General features: G+C 41.0%; 1 protein-coding gene across 4 annotated transcripts in view; it reads left to right on the top strand.

Annotated features, from left to right (window-relative positions):
- Positions 1 to 26,744, top strand: part of LOC133411656 (uncharacterized) — a 181,242-nt gene extending 154,498 nt beyond the window's left edge. For 3 of the 4 annotated variants that reach the window (XM_061694256.1, XM_061694257.1, XM_061694258.1), the window contains 8 exons: positions 3,844 to 4,100; positions 5,059 to 5,195; positions 7,004 to 7,125; positions 8,123 to 8,240; positions 10,644 to 10,964; positions 12,350 to 12,557; positions 17,920 to 18,409; positions 19,061 to 26,744. In XM_061694256.1, coding sequence (XP_061550240.1) covers positions 3,844 to 4,100; positions 5,059 to 5,195; positions 7,004 to 7,125; positions 8,123 to 8,240; positions 10,644 to 10,964; positions 12,350 to 12,557; positions 17,920 to 18,409; positions 19,061 to 20,089 — 2,682 coding nt within the window. In that variant the 3' untranslated portion in view covers positions 20,090 to 26,744. The remainder of the gene's footprint in view (positions 1 to 3,843; positions 4,101 to 5,058; positions 5,196 to 7,003; positions 7,126 to 8,122; positions 8,241 to 10,643; positions 10,965 to 12,349; positions 12,558 to 17,919; positions 18,410 to 19,060) is intronic. The other variant, XM_061694260.1, reaches the window with a different exon arrangement.
- Positions 26,745 to 26,811: the final 67 nt, after the last annotated feature.

The following is a 26,811-nucleotide window of genomic DNA, read 5'->3' on the forward strand; positions in this document are numbered from 1 at the left end:
TTTTCTAAATACCCACTTAAAAAAGAACCATGGAGTTAGCGCATAAAAGGAAAGAACATATGGGTGTGTGTGTGTATGTGTGTGTGCGCGTGTGGATAGGTGTGTGCGCGTGTCTGTCTGTGTTTGTGTTTTGGATGAATAAATTAATACTGTGTGGGTTTTAAACAACAATGATTTATTTTCCCTAAGGTATTTTGAAAAACCCAAGCAGCAGAATATATTTCCCCACATTGTAGAGGCTGGATTATGGATTTTATGCATCTTTTCTTAATGAACGATTTAATAGATGTTAAGTCATGCTGGTCTGATAATATAATACTATAATAATAAGATTTTTCACATATCTGTACTTTACATATTTCTGCCCACTTTTACTTTTACACCACATTTCCGAAATAAAATGTATGTTTTTACTCGGATACATTTCCCCTCACTGACCTCTACGGTGGCCTGGAAGTGCAAATAATATAACAAATTGTGAAACACTTCTACATTCCAGGAAAAAAATTAACAAAAGCCAAAACACTTTTACATTTCAGGAAACAACAAAAGCCGAAACACTTTCACAAAGCCAAAACATTACAAAAGATGAAACACCCGGAAAGGGAACATCCCATTTCATAGAAATTCTAAGTAATCCCACGCCCTTTCTCAGCAAGACTCGCCCCGCTTCAACATGATTGGCTCCTGCATCGCGGGAAGGGTAGGCTAACTAGATGTAACGAGATGTCCATCCCAAATAGCGATTGTATATATGGACGCCCTGAACAACGAATCTGTATCGGCGTTTGATGCTGCATATACAATATATTGTACTGGATCACATTTCTTAAAACATAAAAAGATACATTAAGAGTTAAGGAACAAGCAGGTTGTTAAAGAGAGAGAGGAGACTGGCGAGAGTTAAAGGGAAAATGTGGATATTTGAAAGGAAGCTGCCGGCTCCATTCATTTTGAACGTACCGAGCGAGGGATCTACCTTGCATACATTCTGGTCACAAGCTATGAAGCTTTTCATCGACAGTCACATTATACATTATGAATATAGTTTAGCATTGACGTTAACCAACATTCACACATACACACACCGCACGCACACACACACACACACACAAACGTGTGGCACAAATAAACCAGACATTTCTATATCAGTCCTTATTTCTAGACTATTTATTTAGGACATTTAATGGTACATGATTGTAAAAAATAAAATTATAATAGTCACTCGTAAACTAGAAATTAAATAACAAGACAGGTGAAAACAAAAACGTTTCTCCCACTGTCTCAAAGGAGTTGCAACAGCCTAGCGCTCTCTCTGCACAGCCTGGTTAAGAACAGTGAGCACGAAGTACAAACTAAACACTACACTGCCCTACAGGTGTTACAGCAGTGTTGCAAAAGGCATGTTATGGAATGCGCACAACAGTAGTGAGTTGGAAGAACGTACCGTTGGCACACAGTTGTTGTGCTTACGTTATTGGACACAACATTGGGGACGAAGATGGACTTTCACTGACTTCGTGCGACAGCAAAATGGGCAGACTGGAAAAAGTAATCCCATGACAAGCAGTTGGAGGAGGCTTGATGAAGAAATGTATCTTCAATTTCGGCTTACTTTTTATTAAATTAATTAAAAAATATATTAATATAAATTATATTAAGTTTGGTTGCACTGTAACCTCGGGCAATATGTAGAATAGAGGAACACAGTTGAAAGGGCGTGTTGCAGTTCTGCCATTTCAAAGACAACACAGGATTGTATATTTGAAGACGGCGGTTTTCTGTTTCGATGCAGAATCGTCACGGCCTTATTTACCAGCCTACTGTAGTACAATACAGTATGATCTACTATAATCTACTAGTACCCACTCTGTTAAAGTAAAATGATCATTTTACTGGCAATGTCAAACAAGCTGAACAATTATAAATGCCTCTGAAGTAGAATTGATGGCCGAGCTGAGAGAAAATATGTTTGGAGGCAGAGAAATATAAAAATGTGAAAATGTGAAGTGTCAGTGCATGAAAATATTGATTGACACGAACCCAATTAATTTATGTGTGTGTGTGTGTGGGGGGGGCATGGTACACTTGCGCTTGTGGGTGATAAGGTGTTTCCTGTTCAGACGAATAAGGGCGAAGCTTTTGAGTGTGTGATGAGGTTTGTTAGAGCTTGCCCCCTGTCACTGACATATTAGGAAAAAGAGATGGGTGGGCATCAGTGGGTGGGTGATAGAGTGTGTCAGCAAAGAATGTGGGAGGCAGATTGGCTTGATGTTGCGCTGGATGAAAAAACGGAGGGCAATGGCGATGAGTGTATACTCACAGTGCAAGTGACACCTCTCCTCCTCGGACTGATATGCTAATGAGAATCATGTTAAGACAACTTTTTCGTTCCCAACACAACACACATAAATATGTGCCCACTGCCTCTTTGTCTTTGCGTCTTTCATCGGACATTTGCCTTGTTTTTTTTTTTTTTTTAATGTTTGTTTGTTTGTTGCTTTCTGTCGCGGTATGCTAGCAATTACATTGCTCTCTCTCTCTTCCAATACAACATGTCAATTTCTTGCTAAATCTGATGACTGAGATATAGAACTCACAGAGAAGGGGATGTGGGGGGAATAGAAAATGAGAGACCAGAAATAAAGAGAGCAGGAAAGAGTATATCAATATTCCCACTGAAGCCTGAATAATCACAAAGATTTTTTTTATTTTTTTTACTAGAATCTGACAGCAAATATTCTGCAAAGCCAGAGATCCTATTTATCTGCTGCCCAGCATGCTTTTTCTGTGCCACTCATAAAAAAATTATGCATGCTTGCAGACATACTTTAAGAACACACGCATACTGACAGAAGATCTAAAGCCATGTACACTGAAAAGAACAGCTCATAAACATACCCACACTCATTATTGTTTTCCACACAAAATATCCATGTATGTGTCTATTTGTCCACACTGTGTAACAAGCTGCTCTTCAAAGATGATCATAGCTTGCAGATTAGATATAATATGTCACATGGTCACCTCAGGCAAATAGGTCTCATAAAACATTATGAGAGCAGGTTCCAATCCAAAACACAATCTCTGTAGATGCTAGGATGCAAAGGAGGCTTTCAACTCAATCTTAGTCAGGCTCAAAGTAGATGACGCCATGAGTTGCCATGGTGATGTATAGAGTTTTTTTCAAGTGTGATTGTAAATGGATACATTCTGCATTAATAGGCTAATAATGACATTATGAAAAAATCAGAATTACTCTTACTAAGGCAGCATGATGAAGTCGTGGTTAACATGTCCGGCTCACTGTGGAGAGGTGCTGGATTCCAAACAGGGTTTACCTCAATTAGTTACATGAGAGAGTCAAAATTCTGCCGACACTCAGACCGTCTCACACTCAGCACCTCTTAATTCCGTACCCCATTGCAATTACCTGGATACATTTAGACCAATGGGAAATGTCATTGGTTATAAACGGTAAATGTACTCCTGCTAGTCAACCACTCATAAAATAAATAAATAAATATCTAAGTATTATTTACAGTGTATATAGGATATTTAACAGAGTACCATTATATATTTTCTGAAGCTGATTGCCTCTTGAGTTGTTATTTCTCACAATAATTCTCCTCTTCTATCGTTCTGCTTTTGATATACAAACAAACACTTGCAGTATTTAAAGGCTGAAAATAGCGTGCAATGGGAAAAAAAAACTCTTTTCCATATCGCCGCTCTCAAAAGGACGACCATTACAGAATCCATATAGCATCCATGTATCCAGAGCTTAAGTGGTTCCACGCTATGCGATGCTTGTTACTAATTGTACAATCATTCTCTCGCCAGGCTGTAGACTATGAAAGCCGCAGTTCCTACTCCTTCTCAGTGGAGGTTCTCAACCCTACCGTGGACCCTCGCTTCTTGCGTCGAGGATCTATTAAAGACCGAGCTTCAATCAGAGTCGCAGTGCTGGATGCGGACGAACCTCCAAGGTTCTCCAGGGCACGATACCACATGGATGTTTCAGAAAACTGCCCTCCAGCCTGCACTGTGGGCCGAGTCAGCGCTGTCGACCCAGATACTGGTCTAACTAACAACATCAGGTAAATTCAAATTTCCTACCCTTATACTGCCCTCACTGTAACCAAACTTAATCTCCAGCTCTATATTACTGGATAGTGCTCTTATTTTAATAGTATAAAAATTTGCATGAGTATAAAGCGTAAGATGTCATCATTTTTACTGTCTTTAAGGGAAATTACCAGTATACTGTGTACTTAGAATGATTTTGTTTGACACACACAACTATGTTTGAATATAAACAGTGTCTTTGTTCATCATGTTTTCTGTTATTGTCTTTATTGTTAACAGTTCCAAGTCCTATCTTTCCATAAAACTCCTAATTTAAATATTATTTTATCATAAAATAACAGCTCTACTGTGCTTTTTTTAATCTCTCAGAGGGGGGGAAAAAAAATCAATACTGGTAATTATTCTCAGGCACATTTGTAAATCATGGATATTCAACTCCTTGGATTGAAGCTTAGCAACGGTTACTGCTAAACAAATGATTTAAGATAATCAAAAGCCCACTCAGTGTTCCCCTGAGCCAGAAAGCATCCGCGGACGCTTGCACAGATCCAACGCTTCTTTGTTGCAGAAGGTTATTCCAATGGTTTTGAGGAGGGTAAGGTAGTAATTTGTCTGCAATGAAACTAAATGATGCCCCAATTAGCATAGGCAAAAGTGGTAATCGTGAGTGTATGGGGAGTTGAATGATAGTTGATGTATCAAAAGAGATATTCAAATGATCTGTCGCACTTCAAAAGAGTCCCTATCAGCTTTGATAATCTCCCTATATTAATTCTTTGGCCATTTGACTGAAGACTTTCGCTTATCGCTCCCTCGCACACTGTTTTCGTCTTTCACTCCCCACATTGCGTTTTTCTCTTCCCTTTAGCGTCACGATTTTATTGAACTTTACTATGCCCCCTTTTTCTTGTACCTCACTTTACCACTCCTCGCTCAACACAGCTATTTTTCTCACTTGGTTTTCTCCAGGTTCTCCATTGATCCTCAGTCAGACCCAGAGGCTCTATTTCGCATCACCCCAGACACCGGCCTCATCACTACAGCCATGGAACTAGACCGGGAACGTGAGCACTGGCACAACATTACTGTCATTGCCACCCAGAGAGGTTAGAAGTCATTCTTTGCATATCACTTAAGAGTGACACGTCAACAACATGTGTTTATTTTCTTTTTACTCTGCATGTAAAGTGATGAATCCAGCTTTTTACCTCTGCTAACCCCTTTACCTAATTGTCTATGTGTTTTTAGGTTTAGGCAAGTTGTAAACTCCTAATTACATGGTCACAAAAATGCACAGCTGTATCCCTTGTGTAATGCAGTTTAATAAGCTGCTTAGCATTTGCGTCATCAAACAAATTGGAAGACTTTTAGGTTGGCACAAATACTTCGTTCCTGCATTCCAAAGGATCAATATACACTGTACGTTTGGGGTTATTTGAGGCTCTGCTGGGAATCAAACTGAAAAGAGAAAAAAAAGCAAGGAAAGGAAAAAAAATAAGACAACTTATTTGATTCTCAGGGGAATTTTGGCATCCCTAATTATCGGTTGATACCAATCAAGCAAATCAAATCGGTGTAAAATCTAATATCTATCTATCTATCTATCTATCTATCTATCTATCTATCTATCTATCTATCTATCTATCTATCTATCTATCTATCTATCTATCTATCTATCTATCTATCTATCTAAATATATATATATATATGGATGGATATATATACCTATAAACATTGTGACTTGTAGTTAGTCTTCACTTGAGATATGAAAACAGCCAAATAACAGATGAAGTTGACGAGCAGACCTTCCTCTTCCATCAAATTTGCGGGAGTCAACATTTACATCAATGCCAACGACCCGAACCTAATTCTCACAACAAGTTCCTTCCACATACTTGACATGCCTTTTTTCCCACATTGCTGTCAGACATGCTAATCAAGCAATGAGTAAAATTTTGTTGAAATAAACAGAAGTTTGGCCAAGAATCAAGTTCATCTTTGCTCTAAACATTTGCAGGGCTTCTTTTGGGAGCGGTGTTTTGTTGACAGATGAGCACAGTAAGTGTCTGTCTCCAATAATGAGCCCCAGCTAATAAACGAACTGTTGGAGGCAGTGTTGACGTTGTGCACAGCAGGTTTTATGATGGCCACGGGCAGACAGTTCACCCCGATGGCATTACAGTACAGTAAGGGCCGATTTTCAGGAATCGGAAAGAGTGAGCATGTGTGTGTGTGTACATATTGTATTTTACCACATTTTTGTGTGGCTACAGTATGTGCTGTTCAGCCAGAATTGTGTCAACACCCATGTTCAGCTCAGAATGGGACCCCACACATTTCAAGCGTGGCTGTGAGAGCTCGTCCAAGTGTGTCAATCCAAGTGAATGAGCTATAGAATACCCCCCCGCTAATCCATTTGAACTACACTCTTGTGTAACTCCATGCAGATTAACTGTTCTCTGCATGTTTTCTCTCTCTCTCTCTCACATACTCACTCACACAGACACACGCACGCGCGCGCACACACACACACACACACACACACAAACATACACTCACTGTTGTGCCTCCGATTGGAACCGTTTTATTTGGGTCGTGTGCAGTGGAAACGTCAGATATTTTCCATCTGAGGACCTGGGAGCTGCAGCACCAGCCAATTCAGACTTTATATTCAGCAAACTCACTAATGAGATCTGAGTGCTAAAGTTTGGATTAACACCAAAATGGTCGAGTTTACCCACAAGTACAATTGATCCGTTTTTATGGTGTGCGCATTGCACCTTTGTGTGCATTTACAGGGATTTATTATTATTTTTTATTGCAGCTGGGAATTGTGTTCATAGAATTTTTATATTTGGAAATGTTTGTGTGGACTTTGTGTTGTAAACAATCTGTGTCTTAATTGCCTCTTCAGACAACCCCAGCCAGGTGTCTCGGGTTTTGGTTGCAATCGAGACGTTAGACCTGAATGACAATGCTCCAGAGCTGGATAGGCAGTACACGACAGCCATGTGTGACTCATCCACCATCGGAAAGGTATACAAGTCCTATACAGTAAATTACATATATGTAATGTATTTTTTTGCGATATAATAATAATAATAATATGTGTATTTTCTCCCTACGACATGATGTAAAATTGCCTAATTTGAATTTCTAGATTGCTGAAATATTGATTCTAGTCAGAAATGGCGTTTGTATTCTAAGCTTTCGTATACGGCGCGGATCTCTCTGTTATTTGGCATCGTTTCCCACTTGTTGTTTTTACAGCTGTTTTCATTGCTCTGCTCATGCTATTGGTTTTGTCACTGAATTTCTATGGGAATGTTGTGGATTTTTTTAGTGTGTGTGCCTGTAATGTTTGCCTATGCAGCAATGTGACTCAGCTGTAGTGACATTCCATGAAAAAAAAAAAAAGTGTATGATATCCTCAAATGGGTTGGGGCGTGTGCACATCTCTGTGTGTGACAAGTCATTAGTCACAACACACAATCCAATATTCACACGCAGCAACTGATACCATAATGCTGCCGTGCTTACTCACAAGGCCTTGGTTACACTATCAAGCTCAGAAGGCATGAAAACCTCTTGAGCTCTGCATTCCCTAAGCGTGCGCTCAAATAATCTCTAAAAGGATGTCTTGCATCGTAATGAAGGCCGTTTTTCATTAAAAAGAAATTACCCATCAGCTTAGGCTGATGTAAGACATCCTTTCAGATTCATTTTGTTACCGCTGCCACTATTGACTTGCGCAAATGCTCTCACTAAATTGAAAGCCATATAGCAGCGTATTTGGGCAAGGCGATTCACGTCACACAGTTATTTATTTAGCGTGTAGTACACTTCATTCGCATGCACCGCTATGCTAATTGTTTGGCTTGTTTTGATTTCTGCTGACACCGACTAATGGCTTATTGCTTGCTAAAAGCAACATGTGCGTGTTTCTCTCATTACTCTTTCTTTCTCATCTTGCTGTTTTTCCAACCCCCGCCACGCACACATTGATGCTCTCCCCTCTATCTCTGGGTTGCAGGTGGTGCAGGTGTTGCGGGCGATTGATAGAGATGAGGGAGGCAATGACAGCACTGTGTATTTCAGCATCCCTCCAGAATCCAGCGTTGCCCTCAACTTCAGTGTCAGGGACAGTGGTGGTAAGCACTCAATCATTCCCCTTCATTTTATTTGTCTTAATTTGTTTTTGTTTCCTCAGCAGAGAAACATCTTTTTTTTTTTACATTTTGACGCTCTTAATCACATTTTTTGCCTTATGCCGCCTTCCTTTTTTGTTTTTATTTTCTAGTTTGCCTTCTTTTCTCCCAACCCAAACATCTGACGACCCTTCCTACTCCCGTCCTCAATATCGATCCATCGCTTCGAGTGGCCAACTCGATTTCCCTGTTATATCGCTCCCCTTATGTTAACACATCCTGCCGAACATAATGCAAAACCAAGTAAAGCTCATTAATCTGCTACTGTGACTAGAAAATCAAAGCAGAGACCATCCCTTGACACGCACTAGTTTCTTGGCTGTTACTGTTAATAACTGACAATATTTCATTTATTGTCCATCTTTATCTAATACTGCATCGTTACTGTGGTTGACCGAACGATGTGGTCTTTCAACTCGTGCAGCTCAGGATATGTCCACGACTGACATCTAGGAGCACATTCTTCTCGACATGGATTATTGAAGCATCTATATAAATAGCTTAATATCCCTTTCACTCATCCATCCATCGAATTTACTGTACCATTTATCCTGTTGCATCGCGTGGAGCTGCAGCCTATAACAGCTCACAACACGAAGAGAGAAAATGAATACCACTCACACAGTCACTGAGACTAACATATTCACAGACAGAAGTCATTGCCTCTTTGATGCGAGATTAAACAGTAGCAAAGCGAAAACATAAGGAAATCAACAAAATCTCATGGTTGCTCCAAGTTCTTTTCCTGATGTTTCTCTTTCCCAGTCTGACACCAAGGATATTTGCTTTATTCAAGTCAACACTTGATTTTTGACATGGGGTTTATTTGATAATAGTTATGCTTAGCACTTTTCATGAAAATTCTCTAAATGTATCACAGCACAGCTCCTCTGGCAAAGTCAGCATTTGTGCAGCTGCTTCATGAAATACATCTGTTAGTGTTTTTTGGATAAGATGGTGCAAACATTCAATAATGATGATCGACTTCCATGAGTAGACACCAGATCCCTGACTCCATTGTAATTTTTTTGGGCAGTGCACATCAGGATGCCTTTTCTTTGCATTATGCGCTGATGAGAAATATGATGGTACATAAAAAGTAGTGTGTCTTCAATGATAGATTGCGGTTCTCTCTGTAATTATAATTTGAAGCCTGGGGGATCCTGTTCCCGAGCAGCAACAACGCAAATCCAAACTAACGGAGAGGACAATGGGAGGATAATAGGGCTGTGTAATGCATTATTATGGCAATTCCCAAATACTGTAAAATACAGCCCGCACAGTAGTGATGCTGGGTGTGGTACGTGCGCCACTAGTGGTAGGCGGGACTACGCAAAAGAATCCATCCACTTTCTGTATCGCTTATCCTCACCATGAACTAAATACAAATGAAGCAAAATACATTTAAAATGTAAAATACGATCTCGTGTATTTGAATAAATGAAAATAACTATAAATAAATAAACAGCTGCCAGGAAAGTGAAGGAAGGTACAAATGTAAGTACTGTTACAGTTCAGTTTCCATTTAACTTTAAAGTACAACACATTTGGATTTAATCTTTTGTTTGTTTTTAAACAAACATTTAGGTACAACTTTATTTAACTTTTCAGTGCAATACATTTTAATTGAATCATTTAAGCGCAGTGTTAATGTTCAAACAAACCATGCATCACGTTTCACTGGCTTATAATAATATTAAATATGGAATAAAACCTCTGCCTCCTTCTGATAACCGCTTGGCCTACTACATTACTGTATTGTAATGTTGGCGGTACTTGGAGATTTGTTGAGGTCGTACTTGATGTAGGTTTTTGTAGTTGTAGTTTGAGAACCACTTCCCTATAGGATCTGTCAGTAGTAAGGATAAGGTAATAGATCATCATTAGGGCATAATGCACTTTGTAATGCCAATACCAAATTATTGCAGTTCTGTTTTGTTTCTTTTCAACTTTGATTTTCTTGCAAAAAAAAAAAAAAAAAAAGACAGTACGTTGAAATCGATAAATGTTTCAGCTGGGAAAGGTCATAGCTCAAACTGCATGTGTTGATCTTGCGTATCTGATAGTGCTGCTTCTAAACGAAAAAGTGAGGAAAAACAAGCTGAAGACTGAAGAAAATGACTATTCATTGACACATATTAACATGAGTGTCACTGCTGCGGTCTGCGTAGGATTCACAAGTCTTAGATGTGTTTTATAGAGTTTAGACACCACAATGGATCTTTTTATAACCTACATACAACAGTGTTCAGGTTTCTGTGCTGCTGCAGGCATTAACAGCAACAACAAAAGGCATGTTACGCTGACAATATTTGAAAGATTGTCACCTTAATTATCTCGCTGCAGGTCCCACAGCGAGGTTGGTCTTGCTGTCCCAGCTGCAGCCACTGTCCCGTTTTCCATCTTCCACTCTAACGCTTTACGTGCCACTGGTTCTAAGAGATGGAACATCAGGTCTCACCAGCACTGGCACTGTCACAGTGTCTGTCTGTCCCTGCCTGAGAGGAGGGGCAAAGACTGAGGAGAGGGAGAAGGGCAAACAGGCTGAAGGTGAATGGGACTGGGAACGAGAAGCGGCGTGTCTCCCCCAGCACTCCACGTTGCCTTCGCCCGGCCTCAGCACTGCAGCTCTGCTGGCCATATTGGCGTGTGTTGCAACTCTACTGGGTAAGTTTTATTACGATATCAGAAGTCGGTCGTGATAAAATGGGAATGTTATTTCAAACACCAACGTGAACGATCATATTTTTCCACAACAGATCGCTGCTTATTTTAGTCTGTGAATGTCTTTTATTAGACCACTCAATGCCATTTATACATTAGCTATATAATTACAATTGAAAGCCTGCAAAACAGTTTTAAGCCAATCTACATATGAAAAGACAAATAAATACACATTTATCCTTCACCACATGCCAGCATGCCTAATCTCCATATGAAAGTATGAAAGCAGTAGCGTAAATATTTTATCGCCACAGCTGCCTTGAAAGGAAGCGTACTGTTATGCTTAATTTTCTTGGCTCGTATTTCGGGTAGCCGCACAATAAAATGTCACTTCCACCTGAGCAGGAAATCACAAATGCTCAATTGAATAATGTCTGGGTGCGGAGAAAGAGTTGGTTCGTGGCCAGCGTCGTTGTCATTTCTATTCACTCCGTTGAATCCCTACTCATGCCTTGTTGATAGGGACATTATCATTCTGGATGAGACCTGTTCAATCTCAAAGGAATGGAATATTGCGTGAAGGTGATGAAAGAGGCTTTTGCTGGAGTGAAAGAGTATAAACAAGTATAGAAAGTTCAAGTATGAAAAATGCTTGAGCATTAAACAAACCCTCAATTTTGTTGCACACTGTCCAATGACTATCGAGATTCTAAATCTACATTTCTGTATAATTACAGAATGCCAGCTACCTTTTGGTTTTGAAAGCTCAATGATGATGTTCTCTTCCGTGCGATGATATCGTGACTCTTGATCTTGACTGGAGGTCTGACTGTGGCACATTGCACATGCATGTTGATGGGTGATGAAGTGTCATTGTTGAGCACAAACGTTTGTTTTGGGTATAATTCATATCAGTGCCAAATCCTGTTATGTAGCCTACCTTAGTGGTTGGTGCCACTCTTATCTACTGACGGTCTCCAGGTATACTAACATCTACAAAAATGTATTAAAATTGTTAGGCATCCAAGGAGCTGCAGTCTATTTTTTTTTCCCCCAGTGAAATGTTATTCTGTGTTTTGGAAATAAGCAGTGACAGAGTCATGGGAGAATAAAGCTTTTATTTGCCTGGCTGGAGCTCAAAGTCAATTACAGAGTGGTGGCTTGCAGCCTGCTGATATGATACACCTGCCCTCTAACCCAAGGCCTCCTTTGAATTTGTTTTGTCTCACCTCTTTGTCTACCTTAATGTTTCTCCATCTCCTACACCCCCTTTTCCTCCTCATTCTCTTTTTTTTTATTTCCCCTGTGACTTCCTTTTGCTCTTTTTCATCATTTTTTCCCCAACGTCTTCCTTCAATTCCTTTGTATCTGCTGCCATCACACCGTAGCGGTGAGTGCCCTGTCATTGTCGTTGAGGCGTCAAAAGCGTGACTCGCTGTCACCACTGGAGGATGATGACGTCCGTGAGAACATCATCACATACGACGACGAGGGCGGCGGTGAGGCCGACACGGCTGCCTTTGACATCGCGGCACTCCAGAGCGCCCCCCACAGCTCACGCTCACGCGGCTATCGCACGCTGGACAGCAGGAACGTGTAAGTTGTTATTGTGTTGTTGTGACTTTCGCCTTGACAGGTTTGCCCAGCACACGACATTGAAAAATATTGCTTTCAAAACAAACTATATTAAAAATTCTGATTTTCGAATAGAAAAAGGATGACTTGTCAAGTCCTGTACAGTAGTTCAAGTCGAAGTGGAGTCTCATGAATACCAAGTCAAATATATTCAAGTGTCCCTCATCTATGCTTTTTTTTGGTGGGGGGATTATCATTTGCAGTAAAATTAATTGGGGATTGTGCTACATTTGAATCGTTTCCATTTTAAGAGTTAATAGTCAACAATATTTTGAATATAGTACAATATATTGATGCACCGACGAACTGTCTTAAGTGACAATGGTTTTCTGAAGTGTTCCTGAGCCCACGTCGCAACATCCTTGTACACATTGATGCCGCTTTTTAATGCAGTGCTGCCTGAGGGATCGAAGGTCACGGGCAATTAATGTTGGTTTTCGGCCTTGCCGTAGTGTTGTTTCGTTCGCAAACGTTTTGTTCAGAAGAACGAATCTTTTTAGTGAACAGACTGAAGCCAATCAGTTTATGAAATGATTTGTTCTTTGAGCTTGGCCACAGCGGCGACAGTAGGGAGCACAACGCCCCCGTTCCGAACGTCTTGCGAGCAGAGACACCCGGGCCCCGGCCGTCCTCAATCGTGTTAAAGACACGTAAATCCAACATGGCAGTCTACTAAAAGTACAAATTAGTGCCTATTTAGGTTTAAATTAACGAGAACAGGAATCCCCAGCTATATGCATTCACTACACGCTCATGCTACCAATCTCACATCACAAGTCAGTTTCCTTTGCCAATGTTCGTCTGTACTTTGTTTGTTTTGTGTTTTTCTGTGTTCTTCCCTGTAGAATCCCCATCTTAGATCATTACATTTTCCATAAAATTCACTACCTGCATTGTTGTGTGTGTATGGGTTGGAGGAAAGAAACCGTTGGCCGTCTAGAACTCTTATCAAAATTTCATAAAGTGTCGCACGCGACCTTCAGATTACGAGACTGATAACAAGGTTTCGCGTCGTTTTTCCTAAATTTTATCCACATAAAAAGCGACGTAGTGCCCCTCTTAATAGCTAAAATATCTTCATTTATAACGCTGTAATTTAAAGTTACGCTAAACCGGAAGTAACGCAGGCATCGCTTCCAGTTTATTCTTTTCTCCTAAATGAATTACAATTTTATTTGACCCATTACGCTACATGAGGTAACACTTGAATGTTTTTTGTGAAAAAAGATCTAAACAATTCGGTGAATGAATCTTTTTTAACAAACTGATTCCAATGATTCAGTATACTCAAAAGAACTGCCGTGCCCATTACGACATTGCCGCATATTGTGCAGACATTTCTCCAGATTCACTCAATCTTTTGATAATATTATGGACCGTGGATAATTAAATCCCTTACTTCCTTGCAATTGTACGTTGAGAAACATTGTTCTTAAACTGTTGGACTATTTGCTCACGCAGTTGTTCACTAAGTGGTGAACCTCACCCCAGCCTTGCTTGTAAAAAACTGAACCTTTCGGGGATGCTCCTTTTATACCCAAACATAACACTCACCTGTTTCCAATAAACCTGTTCGCATGTGGACTGATCCAAACAGGTGTTTTTTGAGCATTGCTAAACTTTTCCAGACTTTTGCCGTCTCTGTCCCTGCTTTTTTGGAATGTGTCGCAGGCATAAAATTCCAAATGAGAGTATTTGCAAAAAAACAACGTTCATCAGTTCATCACGTTTGAACAGTTAAATACAGTATATTGTCCTTGTAGAGTATTCAATTGAATATGGGTCGAAAATGGTTCTCAAATTATTGAATTATTTTTATTTATTTATTTATTTATTGGCGGCACGGTGGCCGACTGGTTAGAGCGTCAGCCTCACAGGCACTTTCTCCGGGCACTCCGGTTTCCTCCCACATCCCCAAAACATCCATGAATTGGAGACTCTAAATTGCCCGTAGGCATGACTGTGAGTGCGAATGGTTGTTTGTTTGTATGTGCCCTGCGATTGGCTGGCAACCAGTTCAGGGTGTACCCCGCCTCCTGGCTGATGACAGCTGGGATAGGCTCCAGCACGCCCGCGACCCTAGTGAGGAGAAGCGGCTCAGAAAATGGATGGATGGATTTATTTATTACACATCCTAACCTCATTGGCATTGGGGTTTGTACTTTGTTCTGAGCACATAGAGTATAAGCGTGTAGAGACACATTGCAATTGCAACAACCCTCATGACTGTCCTCTTCTCAGTCTCTAAAAGGAGGCCTGAAAAGGAACAATTTACTGCGTCAGAATGGAATCTTGAATCTCCGCCTGTACAATAATTGATCCACTTTTGGAAGCTGATCAAGCCATAACTCCCAGGCCAGGTCATTATCAGGCACCATCAAACTGCTGATGTAGAGTGCTATCAAGCCTACCAGTCCTGGTGGACCACGTTGCTGTTTTCGTTTTGTTAAAGCTTGTTTATGCTCTGCCACAGCAATGACTTGTTTGCACCCACTTTGATGTTCATTGAAACATCTTATTGCCGTTGGTCTCATAATTAGCTCCAGTGAATTCATGAAAGTCCTATGAAGAGGCAATGAAAAAATAAGGAAGGCTGCCTTTAGTTAATCAAACTTTAATTATGTATTCTTTTGCAATTCATGGATGTAGACACAGGAACATGAAACACCCTCAAATATAATGCAATTCCTTGTAATAGATTATGCTGTTGTAAAGTTTTGTAACTATTTATCTTTTTTTTTTTTCAATTAGTCAAACAGAGATAGCTCAACCATCTGTTTAGAAAAAGAGCCCAGTTGACCTTAAATGTGTCATAACTGCCACATAAAATAAAGTTAACTGTCTGAGAGATTTGCAGGTGGGTAACTGCACTACACCGATCTATAAAATAACAATCTGTGATGCAATGAATCTGCAATAAGTGGACCACGATATAGCGAGGGAGTACTGAGGGATTACTTCCCGCCATCCCCAGGAGCAGTCGCCCTACCCCTGGACTTGCTCATCCAACCACATTCAGACACTCGCTCATCTAATCACATTTAGACACATTCATGGTCTCGCAGACAGTAGGAAATTGTAGAAGGAAAGTATAACACCAATTCACAAAACACAACTGCAGGGCCGTTACTCGCTACGGTACTATAATAGAAAAAAACAGGAGGAGGGAATGCAATTTCAATAATGTGAATTGAGTTCTCTAAGTTCTGACATGTGAAGCATTGAAGGTGTCTGACTGTGACTTTTAATTGGATGTCTGGCACCGGGGCGCGCCAAGTGTCTGTGGGTTCGGGATAAAGGTTTGATCAAAAGACTAATTGGATGTCTTTTTTGGGTGTTGTTATGTCCGACAGTAACCGTTCATATTCACAATAAAAAGGTTTTTGATCAACCTCCGTTGTGGTGAAGAAGGACCAAAGCCGAAAGGCGAAGCTCTCGATTTACCGGTCGATCTACGTTCCTACCCTCACCTATGGTCACGAGCTGTGGGTCGAAAGAACAAGATCCTGGATACAAGCGACCGAAATGAGTTTCCTCCGCAGGGTGCCCGGGCTCTCCCTTAGAGATAGCGTGAGAAGTTTGGTTATCCGGGAGGAGCTCGGAGTAGAGCCGTTGCGCCTCCACATCGAGAGGAGCCAGATGTGGTGGCTGGGGCATCTGATTCGGAGCCCTCCCGGACGCCTCCCTGGTGAGGTGTTCCGGGCACGTCCCACCGGGAGGAGACCCCGGGGACCACCCAGGACACGCTGGAAAGACTATGTCTCTCGGCTGGCCTGGGAACTCCTCGGGATCCCCCCTGGATGAGCTGGATGAAGTGGCTGGGTAGAGGGAAGTCTGGGCGTCACTGCTAAAGCTACAGCCCCCGCGACCCGACCTCTGATAAGCGGTAGAAAAAGGATGGATGGATGGATGGATGGATCAACATCTGCACGTCCTCCTTTCAATGCCAAAGCAGATGCTACTGTACAGTATATTATTATGTCTTTCTGTTACATGTGGGTGTTCGTCAGCTCGCGTTCTCTGCCTTTTCATATGAGCGTGCATAGCGTGCTCTTTTGTTATATTTGAGGATGCCTGTTGCTTTCAGCACGCCGTCCGTGTTGTTAAAGCCAAAACACATGATAGGCGATTTATTGACTTCAAACTCTGACTTTTATTGCAGCGTGGTCGAGTAATCTGTCCAACCTCTGTAGTATTTTTTCATGCTTATGCCATTGTATTTCCTGTATACTGTGCTACGAAATAACTTTTTTGCACTGGTATCTATCTAGGCGGCACGGTGGGCGACTGGTTAGAGCGTCAGCCTCACAGTTCTGAGGACCCGGGTTCAATCCCCGGCCCCGCCTGTGTGGAGTTTGCATGTTCTCCCCGTGCCTGCGTGGGTTTTCTCCGGGCACTCCGGTTTCCTCCCACATCCCAAAAACATGCATTAATTGGGGACTCTAAATTCCCCGTAGGTGTGAATGTGAGTGCGAATGTTGTTTGTTTGTATGTGCCCTGCGATTGGCTGGCAACCAGTTCAGGGTGTACCCTGCTTCCTGCCCGATGATAGCTGGGATAGGCTCCAGCACGCCCACGACCCTAGTGAGGAGAAGCGGCTCAGAAAATGGATGGATGGTATCCATCTATAGTTATCAACACTGTTACAAATTATTATGCACTTGGGATTTACAGTAACTTAAATAAACATTTGAGTTTTCATTTTGGACTGAATTTTTTGTATTGTGATCACTGATATATAACTCTCAGATATATTTGATAATTGGTTTTTTGAGCTCAGCCTAATTAAACTAAAATCACCTCAGGAGGATTTTTCACAATTAAATTTTTAAATGTAATGTAAAAACACTGGACATTTCAAGAAAATAGTAGTAGGCCTACAATCCCCGTTCGGCAGCACTCCATACTGTATACCTCCAATTAGCAGCTCTGGGTGGTCATTCTCAAGTGAGATACAAGCAGAAACTATCCTGTTGAATTATAGTTGCAATGGGTGAAAAAGGTGTGAAGGTGATACCGAAGAGGGGCTCCTATTGTAATGTAACTTCACTGGTAAAGAGAGATGGTTTTTTTTTTTGGTTTTTTTTTTTTGCAATTTAATGACTGAAGTCTATCAATTTTGCCCCAAGCAGATCTGTATAACGATGGAACAAAAAAATGTATTGCAATACTTTTCTTTGGTTGAACTTTTATATAATCAAGTCATCCACTGTAAAAATCCTAAAACAATGACTTAGTCCAGGGCACTCTTTTAATCTTTGATTTGACTGAAAGTTGAAAAAAAGAGAAGGTTATGGAGTCGAATGTTTTTTGTGCCTTCCAGACGCTACACCCAACGTGGCCAAGATAAAAGCCGCACCTGCAGCTGGGCTCAGAATTCCGTGGTTGACCACAACTACTCAGGCCCGGGAGGACCGTTTTATGGTCGCCTCTGCTACAGCAGCCACACATTACCAGTTCTACGCCGCGCACCAGGTGAAACATTTGAACCAGGTCTGGCAGAGCTTGGATACCGCTTTCCTGGAGTCCTACCGGACCACTCATTGGTCATCCGAAACCAGGGTGCCATGGTTGGCCCGATCGAGTCAGGGGCTGTGTACATAACGCCCACAGATCTCAGCGCAGGAAGCCGAACAGGAAGTCATGCGGGCAGCCGCGATGGTACTGCAACCCAGAGTGGTGTGAGCACTTCGGATGAAGGAACACCACGGACTAGTGACAGCCAGGAGAAACGACGTGGGATGGGAACGTCGAGCAACTGTACTGAGGAGAGCAACGAAAACAAAGTGAACCACAGTCATGATATGGACTGGGTAAGCATTACAGCCATCCTTCTATCAAACCAACCACACTCGGAATTTGTGCAGCTATAATTATCATATTCCATTCCTCCTGTTTTGCAAGATGGAGAGAATTTCAAACTGGATGGAGTACTGAATTTGAATTTAACAATAGCCTATAATGACTTGCATTATTGTTTCATGAGTGAATAAAATACACAAACAACTGGAGAATGAAGTAATTAAGAAAATATGAAATAATTATTAGGTTGGGGTTGAACGTCACTGCAATATGCTTCTTCTTGGGTAATTTGTCCAAGAGGTTCAGGACAAAGCTGAGGGGTGGTGATGAGTCAGGCATGTCAGCACATTTATTTCCTGATGTTCATTATCTTTTCTATGTTTAGTTGTATTTATTAGGCCACAGCACATCTTTGTAGTCCTTAGCTATATTTAATTTTCAAATATTTTATCTCATAATCGCTCCATCTCACTCTCACAGTGCAGTGTTAGTTCATTCTGGTGTTCAATTAATCTATCTATGGCCTTTTTCCAATCTTGCCTTTGTTTTCTGTTTTGCTCAATGTCTGCCTCTCCTTTTGTCTCAATTGTTATTGTCATCACTCTTGTTCTCCCATATTTACCATCCTCCCTCCTTGGTAAATTTTTGACTCCACCTCACAGTACTTCACCCTACCCCAACCCTGGACTGAAACCACTCGTGCTCGCTTGCATCCCCTCCAGGTGCAGTCGGAGACGCTACCGAGGGAGCATAACCTCGTCCTGACTCAATCCGGCTCCATGATTGGCCAGGGTCATGGCTGGGTGTGCGATTCAGCCACTCTGCCAATGGCGGAGCATAAGTGCTCCCGTGCTGGCCTGTCTCCAAAAGGTGCTCAGTCTGACTGCAGCGGAGGAGCAGGAGGAAGCGGAAATGGAAGTGGGGCTACCTCCACTGATGGACAACAGAAAGCTACCAATGGTCGCAACTATACCACTGTCTTGCAGGGAGAGGTACGCAGGCAGAAAGAGACCCCTGGCAGCCTGGATAGAGGAGGACTAGAGATGGGAAGCAACTTTGCGGTGGCAAGGCCAGAAAGAGAAGGTGGTGGGATATCATTGACTGGTAGTCCATCTATCTACCCAGAATCACCCGGTTTGATTGGAGAATGGCGTGATCGCGTGGCTTTGGGTGGCTATGTGTTAGCAAGAATGGATATGACCCCCCAGCTATTGCCCTTCCCAGGTCAGCCTCGAGGAGCTTATGGAGGAGTGCTGGGCATTGGTCCTGGATGGGTTCCAGGTATTGAGGCGGCCAGAGCAGCCCCCGGGACGGGAGGTCCCCCTTTGGCTCTTAGGGTGGGCGAATTCTTACGCCTACGTCTTGCCCAGGTCACATTTGACTCCTCGCAACCACCGTATGACTCAGTGCAGATCTATGGCCTGGAGGGTACCGGTTCACGAGCTGGATCCCTGAGCTCACTTGAGAGTGAAGGAGAGAAAGATGCAGATAAGGAGGACTGGGGTGCGGGATTGGAGCAGTGGGGGCCCCAGTTCCACAACTTAGCTCAACTCTTCCGAGACCGAGAGAAAGAGCAAGAAGAGAAGGAAAAAGTTGAAGATGGTACCAAAGAGGAGACGAAGGAGCCAGATAAAAAAGGGGGTGAAAGGAAGGAGAGAGGGGTCAATATGAAGCGAAAGAATGAAGGATAAAAGAAGAAAAAAATAGAGGTAGAGGGAAGAAAGAAGACAGGAGGGAAGAGTATGATGAAAAGACTACCAGAACTAGACTTAATGTGAAGAGAAGTTAAAGGAGAGAAAGATGAAGAGGCAAAGTAATAAAAAGAGACAGAGAAAAGTGAGCCCAGGGAGGTTGAAGAAAGCGAGGGAAGGGGAGGGAGTGATTGATGTAATTTAAAGCAATAAGTGTTGAAGCGCTGATATGGTTGAGCACAGATAGTACTGAGACAATGCAAGGGATGCTTCTGCTGGCGGCGCCAAATATTTCGTAAAAAACTTAGGACAAAGACAAACAATCCAAATAAACAATACACGATTGAATGGCAAACAGCAGGAAACACAGGTTGTCTTCTAAGTGTGCGTTTAGAAGGTCAGTGAGAAAGTGGGATACGCTAGTGATTGTCTTTTCTGAGCATTCTTATATGTGTGAATATGTTAAAGACAGAGCGATTGATGCCAAGAGAAATATTATAAATAATATACAGTGGTACCTTGACTTACGAGTTTAATTCATTCATTGCTTAACTCAAATCACTCTCATCTCAAATCAACTTTCCCTGTTGAAAGAGAACAGAAATATGTCACAGCATTCTGAAGTATTGTACTTACATACAGTAATGTCCATCCATCCATTTTCTATACGGCTTAGCCTGTTCAGTGTCACGGAGAGCCGATCGCAGCTGACTTCAGGCATAAAACAGACTACAACCTGGATTGGTTGCCAGTCAGCCGCGGGGCACATATAGAAGCACACAACTGAAGTCAAGTGAATGTACCACGACACCTTCAGTGACCTCAGACGGGAAAAAGATAATTAAATAGAATGTAAATAATTATTTGCATCATGATGTCAGTTCTTCAATTCGATGGAGATTGTGCTGCTCCTTCTGATGTGCTGCACCTTGGCCAGCAGAAGAAGCAGTATAATACGGATATACATTATAGATTTGATTATGGAAACGTGAGGAAGACCATTGCGACTAAGCTGCAGTAATTATTAGTCGATTAGAGCATCAAGTATTGGGGCCTGTGAGTAATGTTATATACTTTGCATGTTTTGCTGCACCGTTTGTGTTCCAATATCAGTTGTTTAAGGTTTTATATCAACGCTAGTTTCATTAGCCTGTCTACAGTGTTTCCCATTATGGGTTAGCATTAAGCTAGTGATAATTCGCAAGACAAAATTATGTGGTTTGGTTCAATACCCAGCGTGTAATTCCTTGTTTTAAAGTTTAGTTTTATAGTAATCTTCAACGGAAAGTGGCAATAAACAGTTACTGTACTTTCACATTCACAGACAAAGTCAACAAAATAAATAAATAAAAAAACGGCCAAGCGCCGGCTCATAACGTGAAAACCCATAGGTTGGGGCGCTCGTAAGTTAAGGTATCACCATATACTGTAATGCAGATACATTGCAGTGACTAGAACGTAGCACTCCTTTTTTAAGATATTTGTGTGCTTCGTTAGCCTGGATGTTTACAATAAATAAACTGTGTACTCATGTTAATACATACATAAGTACAGTATATGTTTTCTAATTACTTTAGTGTGGCACTATGTGACAGTTCAACTTCATTTAGTTTCAGGCCTTGAAATAAACTAGTCGCTAGCCGCTGTTGCTCGGAAGGAGAAAACAGACCTCCTACCTTTGGTTGCCACTCTCTCATCTCTCCCTTGTTCCGCTCCCTAACCAATAGCACTAAAAAAAAAAAAAAATTTTTTTTAAAAACGTAAAAGTCCCATGCCATCAAAATCCATTTTCCCCCACTGTTTTATGCATAATATAGGTCAAAATGAGTACAGACCCTTTCCAAAAAATTTTATTATCATGGAAAAGTTTGTTTATTTCCATAATTCCATTCAAAAAGTTCAACTTTCGTAGATTATAGATTCAGGGCCCACAATTTAAAACATTTCAAGTATTTATTTGTTTAGTTTTACATCATTTGGGCTCCCAGCTCATAAGACACACAAAATCAGGAATTTAAAAAATGAGAACACTGAAGAAATCCGCCCAAATTTTGCAGTCCATAAATGTTTTAAACTGATTGTCACATACTAATCACCTCCTAAAGTCAAAGCACCTGCACCGGTTTCCCCATGTCTCATTAAATTTGTTCAGTTGGTTCAATACGGGAAAGACTGCAGACTTGACAACTGCCCAGAAGACCATCATTGATACCCTCCATAGAATGAGTAAGCCAGAAAGGTTCATAGCTATGGAGGCTGGCTGTTCACAGGGTGCTGGGTACAAGCATATCAATGGAAGGACAAAATGTGGCAGGAGAAGATGCACCAGCAAAAGAGATGACCGTGGGCTTCAGCGGATTATCAAACAGAGAAGGTTCAAGACTAGCAGAGATCCAGAAAGAGTGGAATGAAGCGGGAGTCGCAGCTTAAAAAAAACACCACATTCAGACGGATCCGGGAGATGGGCTACAACTGTCGTGTTCCTCGGGTCAAGCCACTTCTGAGCCTGAGCCAACGTAGTAAGCGTCTCACTTGGGCCATGGAGAAGAAGGACTGGACTGTCGGCCAGTGGTCCAAGGTCTTCTTTTCCGATGAAAGTAAAGTGTGCCTTCCATTCGGGAATCAAGGTCCAATGGTTTGGAGGAAGACGGGTGAAGAACAGAACCCAAGCTGCTTGAGGTCCAGTGTGAAATATCCACAGTCAGTCATGATTTGGGGTGCAATGTCTTGTGCGGGTGTTGGTAAACTGCTTTCTTAAATCCAAGGTCTACCAGAATGTTTTAGAGGACTTGATGATTCCCTTTGCTCTGAGGATCTGTATGGATGTATTTCATCTTCCAGAAGGACCTGGCACCTGCCCATACCGCCAGAAGCACCAAAACCTGGTTTGATGCCAATGCCATCACAGTGCTTGACTTGCCGAATCTAAACCCCATTGAGAATCTCTGTGCTATTATCAAGAGGAAAACTGAGGGGCACCAGACCCAAAAACAAAGAAGAACTAAAAGCAAGCATCAAGGAAATCTGGGCTTCCATAACTCCCTGGCAATGCCACAGGCTGATTGCCTCAATGCCACGGCGCAACGAGATTCCCAACCAAGTATTGAAGATGAACATATCATTTTGAAAGTACCATATTTTGATTGATTTAATGTGACCCTAATTTCTTTCTTTTTTTCTACAAAAAACGAGAAGTAAATGGTGATTTCTTCACAGTAGTCTAATTTTTTGAATTCCTAATTTTGTGGGATTTATGAGCTGCAAGCTCACAATATGTAAAAATAAACAAATAATAATAAAATAAATGATATTATTACTTTTTGAATGGAGTTATCAAAATAAAGAAACATTTCCATGATATTGAAATTTTTTGGAAAGGGTCTGTATGTGATCTATTTTAAATTTGACATCCATGCAGTTTGTCAATTAAACGCAAAAGACAATAAACGGCATTAGGCTTGCAAAATCACTGGATCCGATTTCCATAAATTTCATAAAGTCTTAAAAAGTTACAAATTATTTAAGTATCTGTCCACTTTGTGGTTGGCACACGTTCACTCATCTCAAGGAAAATGGCTGAGCGACAACGCGGCTGTGTCTTGTGCAAAGCTTTTCGTCATGTGCCAACCGCAGAAGAATTTAGGAATAAAGGGCTTCAATTTATTTTGGGAGAAATTCCTCAGCATTTCGGAACCAGAACTGTGCTATTTATGTGGATATTTTGTGGATGATGACTTTCACACATGCCGGAAGTGCATTTCGGGTTTTAGAGCGAGCGACCCACCCACTCGGGCAGCCGCCGCCGAGCCACACAGACACAGTCTATAAAGCACACACGTTTTGTGTTTTACAACAACACTTAACTACATTCATAACTTATAAAGAAACTGAAATGAAATGAGTGAAGCTTGCAGTCATTGTTGCCAAAATGTGCACGAGCGATAAACGTCGCGTCACATTCAAGTTAATGGGAGTGAAGGATGAACCTGACCTCAAAATATCCCCTGCCCTTTATTTTCACCCACGTCCTCTGTAGCAATCTGCATCTTCCCTGATTGCTACTCTATCTCCCTCTATCTTTATGGTTTCATAAAAGTGATAAAGTACTATATACTGTATGTGTAGCCTGTACACTGATCACCGTTGAGGGCGTCACGCAACATCGCTTTGAAAGCTTGGCTTCCGCAAGACGGTCGCATGTCAATAGCCAATCAGACCGAAGCTGTTTTACACATTTAAAATAAGAAGAACAGCGTATTTGCATATCAAATACTAATGAGAAATTCGGCCATCTCAACTGCCAGATCAAATTGCCCGAAAAAGGGTATCCTGGACATTTTCAACCCAAATTATCTTGCAGACCCGATAAAAGGACATGTGGTGAGAACAGCATATTGCAAACAGACTACTCAAATATTTTAAAGAAGCAGAGCATATTCTCGTCACTGCAATGTACAGTATCTGCGATATATATATATATATATATATATATATATATATATATATATATAAATTCTCTGGCATTTTTATCCTTGGCTACAATGAGATACAGTATGTTGTTCAGAACAGGAAAGAAATTAAAACAGGATACCACACAGGCACTTGAATAGACTGTATATTTGAATACAAAGTGATAAATGGAACAAGAGATTGCTATATACTGTACACAATGGAAATGATGAATCATTCAAATACTCAAAAAGACTCCTTTCAGCCCTCAAGGAAAACAGACATTGCTAAAATTTCAATGATTTCAGGATGTGATCTCCCCCACCACTCCCTCTCGTTTCCCATCTTTTAGTAGTTGAGTGTTGCTATGTTTACAAAGATGCTCACATAGGCGCAATGGAACTCATTTACACTCCAAGGCTTTGATTGTACTACAGCCAGTTATAAACGCAAACACATCCACTGTATGATGAGTCATGATGAGTCCATTTCTGATATCGTAAATGTTTTATAGAAGAACTATATTTTATGTATAACAAACGGCCCTGTTGTCTCACTTGATGCGTCTTGAAGACAATGAATGCATGACTTTTGCTCAAGGATTAAAAAAAAAAAAAAACACCCCCTAAAAGTCCCACTTTAGAACCCATACTGCCGAAATAAACATCCTTGTAGTTAAAACAACACCACGTTGACTGTTCTTGTTTTCTTGTAAAAGGTCAGGATGCAAATGATTCTTCAGCTAGAATGCACATTCATACCGTGTAATAGATGATGAATTATGTTCAAGATGATAGTTGTCTTTATAAGATGTGGATTCAAGAAAAGATACAATGTTCAACTGTATGTCAAAACAATTTAAATGTAAATAGTGCTGGATATTATTGCAGAAAGAATGATAAATGAGTTTTGTTTATCTTATTCAGAAGCAGAACTTACTGTACATGTCCAAATGGATCACTGTTAGGACTTGTCTGTATGTACTGTAGATTAGGGGTGGGGGGGGGAAGTCAACTAAACTGGATTCAACAGCCGTGTGGACTGAGCACAATGTATTTCTCATTTGTCCAGCACATTGACATGACTGGCTTTTGTTTTATGGCAACTCTAAACCAGCCACTCACTGGTACTTGTGGCCTCTGAATGAGGTTTATTGTGCAAAATATTAGTCACTGGATGCTTCAGAGCGATATGGTCCCGCTTGGAAACTTTTTTTGATGAAAAGGCAGTGAAGTGGATAGAAACTCTATTAAAATGCTAAAATAAAAATCCAGTTGCTATAGTTTTCCCAAAACTGTAGAATAATACCCTGATGTGGAATTTGCAATTGGTTTCAAAGGCATAGTCGTCGGCGTGGCATCGCCTGAGAGGTATGAGAATCATTCATAGTTCACATATTGAATAGAGAGGGGACTGATTATTACCTGAATGAATGCCACAGGCTCTTCACACATCATTGGCTTCTTTGTGACTTTTTCTATATTTACACGGAGAGTAATATTACACCATAAATACATTTTGGGGGAGGAAAAAGACACTCCAGTGTAAACACTGCTTTATAATTCTACATGACTACTGTCACATTCATAGTTATATATAGTATAGTATCGTACAGTATAGTATAGTATCTAAATTTGGACATCAGGTGTTTCCAATGGTAGACGTATTCACCTTAATTTCTCTTTGTCTAGTTTACTTTGTGACAGTACAGCAGCTGGCAGAAAGCCTCTGGCCCATGTTTCCTCTTTCTTCTCTATTGTATTTATCAGTAGTTAGCTAATTGGTCTAACTCTTGGGCTAACTCCGAGACATTTACAAACAAGAACATCCATTTCTTGCCTATGAGCAATAGATAGAATGAAGGACTAACATTTCTTACCACTTGCACAATCTGTTGGGATCCAATATGTGATACTGTATGAAGAAATTTGACATTTAGAAAGACAGTACTTCGTTTTGATCGGTCATAGAGTATTTACAATATGATGATTAATGTAGGTGTCATTTAAATTCCTGTAGAAGACTATCTAATATTTTAAATGACAAGTTGGGTAGCAAATGGGATCACCAAAATATTAGAAAAAGCTCTTAGTTTGACAGTGTAAATAAAAACCGAGCATGATTAAATTTGTCAATTGAAATACAGCTCTTGTATTAGATCTCATTCGTTTGTCCAGGAGGTTATAATAATGGCGTGGCTGGTCAGGGTAGCTACCAAATGTGGGAGGTACTCTTTTTTTTTTTTTTTTTTTTTTTTTTTTTTTTTCCCCTTC

Source organism: Phycodurus eques, chromosome 13 (assembly GCF_024500275.1).
Source record: "Phycodurus eques isolate BA_2022a chromosome 13, UOR_Pequ_1.1, whole genome shotgun sequence".
NCBI lineage: Eukaryota > Metazoa > Chordata > Actinopteri > Syngnathiformes > Syngnathidae > Phycodurus > Phycodurus eques.